This window comes from Ananas comosus, linkage group 14 (assembly GCF_001540865.1).
Source record: "Ananas comosus cultivar F153 linkage group 14, ASM154086v1, whole genome shotgun sequence".
Lineage (NCBI taxonomy): Eukaryota > Viridiplantae > Streptophyta > Magnoliopsida > Poales > Bromeliaceae > Ananas > Ananas comosus.
The window spans coordinates 5,162,432-5,169,614 of record NC_033634.1 but is presented as its reverse complement, the minus strand read 5'-3'; the positions used below and the strand labels follow the sequence as shown (position 1 = coordinate 5,169,614).

Below are 7,183 nucleotides of genomic sequence, written 5' to 3'. Positions count from 1 at the left end.
CTAAATTTGAATTCTAGTTGATTCACATTTCCAGCATGCTACCTATCTTTGCAAAAAAAAAAAAGAACTATTTCTAATGGTGGGGTCTACGGCTGACACCCATTGTTAGTTAATTCGCATATAATTTGCAAATTGTTTGCAAATTTTTGAATAACCGAATTAAACGCCCGTATCCGTATTTTTTCGAAAAATTCAAAAAAAGATGCATTTTTTTATCAAAAATAATTATTCGCGAATTATTCGCGATTCCCGAACGATTCACCCAAAAAAAGGCGGTGGCGGACTCACGAGTAGCGTCGTCGCCGCTCTCGTCGCCAACTCGTCCATGTCGTCTTCGTCGTCCTCCTCCTTCGCGGTTCTTGCCGCCGAACTCACGAGTGTTTGGATCTATGTTAAACCCCTCTAAAAAAAAATTTCAGTTGAAAATTTTTTTCTCCATGTTTGGTTGTTCGTAAAATTTTTTTGGGGAAAAAATCGAGTTTTTGTTGTAGTCCGCAGAGANTTTTATAATTGCTTTTTTTTCGTAAACTTTTGAAGTTATGAGGGCCTTCTATTACATTTGTTCTTACAATTTTGTCTGTATCACTTACGTGCTATGATGTTGCTATGATGTTGTTATTTTGATTCTAATACATTCTTAGGATTTGAAATAGTTATATATATAATGTATGGTAGATTTTTTTTTTTTTTTTTGAGAGATAAGTAGCACGCTACCTGTTTCGTTTATTTCATTTAGAAATAAACTTGGCTAGAAATGTGAATCAATTATGATTCAAACTTAGGTCTCGGGTACCAACCACCGAGCCCTTTGCCACTTACTCTAGGGACGATCGGTAATGTATGGTAGAATTAAACCTCTGAATCAAACTATAATATTTTGAATGATGATTAGACTTAACAGGTTAAAAGAGTTGAGCGAGTTTAAGATTAAAATAGTTCTGCGCCTACGTTAGGAGATTATTGTTGTAAGAAAAGAGAGATAATTTTGGAAGAGTAGTACAGGTACGAGCTGGGAACGAGCTCGATATCGAAGGAGNGAACAATATATAAAAATTAAACTTTATAGAAATTTACTTGTCATTTATTATGTTTGCAAGGATCTGTATAAAATTAATCCTTTACTATATTATTGAGAGTGTCTGTTTGTTTCTATACGTAATATTCATATTCGTTTTGAACCTGGAGCTCGGTAGTGACGGGGTACTCGTCCATGTCGACGTAGTTCTTGTTGAGGGCGGCCATGACGAGGCGGTCGCACTCGGGCTCCATCCACGTCGTCACGAACGACGCCAGGTTCAGCCGCGGGTTCCCGTCCAGCATCAGCTCGTCGTTGATTATCTGGTACGCCGCATCCTTCGGTATCACCCTCTCCGGAATCTTATACCTAATTATTATTACTTTAGAATTATCATAGCAATAATAATATATAATATTATTATATATGATTTTGTGTCACGGTACTTAAATTTTTGCAGACAAAAAAAAAAAATCGAACCTGGGAAGCAGTGCGCGCACGTAACGGGAGGCGAAGGTGGAGTGCAACGACTCCGCGGTATCCGTCGTCGTCGTCGTCACCACCATCTCGCTGATTCGATTTGATTTGATTTGATTTGATTTGATTGGTGCGTATATGAAAAGAATTAGAAAATAGGGTTTTAGCCTTTTTAAGAAAGAGGAGAGGTTTTCATTCCACGGTAAATAAAAATAAAAATAGAAATTAAAAAAAAAAGATCCGGTGAAAGTGGACACGTGGAGGCGTTGATGGGTGACACGTGGAGTAGCTCCGCGGCGTGGTGAGCGGAGGAAGCTCGGGCCTACGGGATCGGCGGAAAAACGGTTCCACTTCGTTAAAAAATAAAACACATTAATTATTAATTACACTATTGGTCTCCCAATTATCACCATTTCATTTTTCTGTTTGATTATTGTTTTTTTTTTTTTTTTTCGTATTTTTAGGTTCCATACCTCTATATTTTGTTTCAGCTCGATCCAACTATTCAAATTTTTTAAAGTTATTTTGATAGGGTATGTCACGCCGGATCAAATCATACATTAATTTCATTATTTTTTGAATCCGTTTGGTATTGAAGCATCTCTAATACTAATAGACTAAACAGAATTAGAACGGAAGCATATTGAAATTTACTTTTACGTTTTGCAATAAAATAGTATAAAATGTTATCTACTGTTCGGAAACAAATATAATATTTTTTATCAAATTTTTTCATCGTATGTAACACTATTTTTCTGCAATTCTAAATAGAGCATTAGATATCAATGTCACACATGATTGAATGCCAAAATGGTTAGATATTTTAAATATAAGTGTCGCATGCGAGATTAAGATGGTCTTAAGTACGGAGAACATCATTGAAGGTGATTAAACTGGATTTGACGCGATAGAATGCGCACACAGAAAAAGAGATTCAAAATCAAAGTGAAAAGACAAATAAAGAGTAGGGACCAATGGCATAATAATTCTACTAGAAGATTAAGTATCGGATTCAACGAAAAAGAGAGTGGGAATAAGTGGTGCAATTAATTTAAAAACTGTATGCTACCTCAAAAGTATATATATATATATATAGAGTAGGGCTAGAATACTTTTACAAGTATCACTCAAGTGATACTTGTGTGTTTTTAACTATTGGATCTACTTTTTGATTACTAATAGCCTTTAGATCAAACACTATTCCACCTACCACCACCTACCACCGCCTACCACCATCATCTCAACCTCACATCTCTCCATCCAAGGGCTAAAAACACACAAGTATCACTCCCATGCTACTTTTACAAGTATTCTAGCTCTACTCATATATATATATATATATATATATATATATATATATAAAATACAAAATTGCTACACAAGTAANATAGTAGCCGGACTCTATATATATATAGTGCATCAGCAGTTTACTATTATTTATTTGCAGTATGATATTTTGTACTTCTGATTTGATTTTCTTTAACTTTTTCGAAAAGATTTGCATCGAATAAGGACCGTACCATGCTATACTTTATAAGTTACATATAATCAAAATATAACACTTTTTAATTCTGCGATTTACGCTTTACTATTATATCGCCTCGTACTGGCACGTTCTTACGTTAAAATAAAACTAAAACTACAAAGAGTGCAAAGCATTCTGACTACGTAGCAGTAAATTACAAAAGCATTATACTTTTTTTGTACACTTTTAAATTGGAAATTGCGCGAATGTTTGTACAAATTAGTTTATATTTGTGTAGTGGCAATGCACTTTTTATGCATACTTGTATGATTGTATTCGAATCTTTGTCGAAGAATTTCTAATAAATTCTCATTTTGGGTGCAGGTTCTAGTCAAATAACCGCTCAATATTATCAGTTCCTACGGTTAGGTTTCGATGTACATATTCTTTCTATAATTTGAACAAAACAATGATCCTTTTATGTATGTATGGCTACAATGTTTATTAGACAAAATTTTTGGACAAAAATCCCAAAATCTCTTAGATTGTTTAAATTTGTGTACATTATACTTTAAACTACATATAAATTGTTGGAAATAATAGGCAGCGGAAACTTACAAACCGGATAGCCAACTTATCCGGGAGCCCGAATCGGATCGAATTACTTGTTTTACAAGCCTTCTTGGATCGTCCTTGTCTCGATGCTTCTGGATCTCCCACGTTTCTCGCCTTTTCCTTCGCGTACGCCTTACGCCACGGATCGGATGCGGATTTGATGCGACGGATGCCGATCGAAGAGGGCTACCAGAGTCCTCTTCTATGTCCACACTCCAAAACCCCGGGAACGTAGTTGGAGATCCCAGAGAGGAAGAAAAGAGAGAATAATGGAATATTGAATTAATTCGAATATCAATCGTCTCAGATGGGAGAAACAAGGGGACGTATATATAGAATAACGGAACCCCTAAATATCCTGAATCTCACAAAGAGATTAGGATAAGAACTAGGATATGATAGATATCCTCTAGTAGATATATTTCTTAACTGATAAGAAACATATAATTTATTATTATCCTAAACCTATTAGGATAAGCCCTAATCCACATTCTAAGTGGATCGGGTTAAATTAAAACCCGCCAATGTGGACACACCACATGGCTACAAACAATACCAATAATAAATGAAAGTTTTTGATTTAAATTAGAGAGTACAAATGAATGTTGTGACTCCTCCAGGGTTATAGGAATGTGATGAATAACTGCATGGAGAGTGCTAAGATCCTCCGAGAAGGGCTCGACGCGACGGGCGCGCCACTTCGACATAATCTCGAAGGAACAAGGAGTGCCACTAGTGGCATTCTCATTCAAAGAGAGAGACAAAACTCTGGCCTACAAGTTCTCTAACCTCCTGCGGAGGTTTGGCTGGATCGTCCCTGCTTACACTTTGCCGCCCGATCTGGAAAACACGACGGTCCTTCGGGTGGTCATTCGTGAGGATTTCGGCCGAACTTTGGCCGAGAAGTTCCTCTTGCACGTCAAAATGGCATTAAAGGAGCTCGATTCGATGATCAGGGCGCCGGTGCCCATGATACGGTACACGATCGAATTTGGACCTGGCGAGAATGCGGGGGATGAGCCAATGGTTAAGGTTGTGAAGCAAGAGGTAGGAGGGATTCAAAAGAGTGTGCCTTTGCTAAGCGGGAAAACAAAGGGTGTTTGCTAAATATATAACAATCAAAATTGATGGACTTTGAGCTTGTACATAAAGATTTGAGATGAAAAATAATGTGGTGCTTTTAATGCCCTAAGTAATAAGAATTATTTGTAAGGTACCCTACCAAGTTTTATAATGTTTTCTTTCGTAAAATGCATTAAAATTTACGAATAGTCTCTATATGTTTACAATCTTGATATGTTCATTAGAATAATTAACTATCTAGTTGTTTTTTGTCCAGAATAAGATGATCATTTTACTGGAAATTTAACCTATGTTGGATCACGTACGTGACTAATGAGTATTTAACCAATACAGTGGAAATGTGGTTTTTGTAGTGAATTGCAATGAAATTATTATTTCGATGATACATTTATGCCTAGGGTTTAGTGGAATTCGGTGGAATAGTATTAATACAATAGTTAAAAAATTGAAATATAATAAATATTATTCATATACTATCGCTAATATATATTATATATAAAAGACTGATTTGAATTAAGTTAAAATACTATTCATAATATGAGAATAATGTTTACTATCAATTTTTTTATCATTAAATATTTAGAATGTCGTTGAAGTAGGTGAAATAATAATAATTCAAAAATAAAAAAAATTAAATAGTAAATACTATCCATATACTCTGAATAGTATAATAATAAATTATTATATATTATCATTATTATTATTATTATTATTTATTATAAAAAACAATCAGTTGACTTTCAAATTGTTGAAGTGAGCTTCTTGTGCACTTGCTTGGTTGATGGCTTTATTTGACATTGAAAAGCTTGTCAAAAAAGTTGAAGAGAGGAAGAGGGGAGAGGAAATAATCAACAACTTGACCTACTCTTGAAGTTGGTTCTTTTCAAAGTATACTTATTCTCCTCAAACATTAATAATGCATCTCTTCAATTCCTCTTTACTTGGAAAATCTATGTTGCACATGAGATTCATGGGAGTAATACCACTTCCTTATGTTTCTATTATTATTTGAAAAATACCCTCTTTTATTCAAGGGGGAAATATGTCACACTGTGAACAATTATATCACTAAATTATTAAAACAATTGTCATTTTTCAGTGCAATTTCATACGAAGTGGGAAGCTCCTTTTGACCTAGAGTATTTTTTTTATTATTATTACTTTTTTGGGAAACTTCTAGGAATCTTATTTATATTAAGAAAAATGTAATCCGATTTCAAAAGTCCAACCACAGCTTGGTAAAATTGATCACTTGATAATATTGAATTTTCGACCGTTGGACGAAAGAACATGCGGTTGGGATGATAGTGATCCTCTAGAACTAAGTGGGTGGTTCGTTGAATAGTATAATTTAACGGATAAAAATAATCAAAGAGTAGATCTAACGGCAGAAAACTCGATAGTACTAAGAATTTGGTACTACTGATAGTATAGTAGCCGGACTCCGTGTGTGTTTGTGTGTGTGTGTGTATATATATATATATATAATATATATATATATATATATATATATATATATATATATATATATATATATATATATATAGAACTAGGTTGTTATACTATCAATAGCACCAAGTTATTGGTACTATTAGGTTTTTAGCCATTGCATGAAAAAAAGTATGGTTATGATGATATGGGCTCTCTAAGGTTGAGTAAGTTATTGGTTTAATAGTATAATTTAACGGGTGAAAATAGTCGATGGGTTAAATTTAACGGCGGAAAACTCGATAGCACCAAACGCTTGGTGCCATCGATAGTATCCCAACCAGACTCTATATATATAATAGTAGAACTATTATACTTTCGGAAGTATAAAGGAGTTGTGCTTCTGACTTTTTGACCCTTGGATCAACCCCCTTGACCATTTCTAATATTTGGATTAATATTATTATATATCCTCTGGAAACCACTCAACTCTAAGGAAACAACTCGATCCTTAGGAAACTATTATCATTCCAATCGTACAATCCTTAATCAAAGATAAAAGAAGTCGGAAGCACCAATTCTCTTATACTTTCGAAAGCATAGTAGCTCATATATATATATATGAGAAAACTTCAAAAAACCACCCGTGGTTTCCAACTTTCTCATTTTAGTACCCTATACTTTAAAGTGTATCAATTTGCCCCCCCTGTGGTTTTGTTTTTACCTTTTTTATAGCTTTTTTCTTAATATTTCGTTAAATTATATGCAAAAAAATATCAGATATCTATCTAGATTTACCGAATATTTACTTTAGTACCCTTTAATTTTAATTTTGTCATTGATTTGAGGAAAAAAATAATAAAATTGATAAAAAAAAAAGAAAAACGAAACTACAGGAGGGCAAATTGATACATTTTAAACCATAGGGTACTAAAGTGAGAAAGTTGAAAACCACAGGGGGGGGTTTTTTGAAGTTATCCCTATATATATTGTGAATTGTACCAAACATCCAATTAAAGCATTTGAGCTCTACATAATACAGATCTCATTATTAGAATCTAATTGAGTTAGTTTGTTCCGTAACATATAAAAGTCCACCA

The 7,183-nt window shown here is 34.0% G+C and overlaps 1 protein-coding gene and 1 pseudogene across 1 annotated transcript; one reads left to right on the top strand and one right to left on the bottom strand.

Annotated features, from left to right (window-relative positions):
- Positions 1,150-1,594, bottom strand: LOC109720100 (glutamate decarboxylase 5-like). Its single transcript, XM_020246984.1, has 2 exons — positions 1,496-1,594; positions 1,150-1,384 (listed from the first exon to the last, which is right to left on the bottom strand). Exons 1-2 carry the CDS (start codon positions 1,579-1,581, stop codon positions 1,150-1,152), a joined length of 321 nt encoding a protein of 106 aa, XP_020102573.1. The 5' UTR covers positions 1,582-1,594.
- LOC109720099 lies at positions 2,346-4,679 on the top strand (annotated as a pseudogene).

Coding starts and splice junctions, on each gene's coding strand:
- LOC109720100 (XM_020246984.1), bottom strand. CDS start 1,581: ATGGTGGTGACGACGACGACGACGGATACCGCGGAGTCGTTGCACTCC. Junction 1,385..1,495: donor GTGCGCGCACTGCTTCCCAG/GTTCGATTTTTT, acceptor AATAATAATTAG/GTATAAGATTCCGGAGAGGG.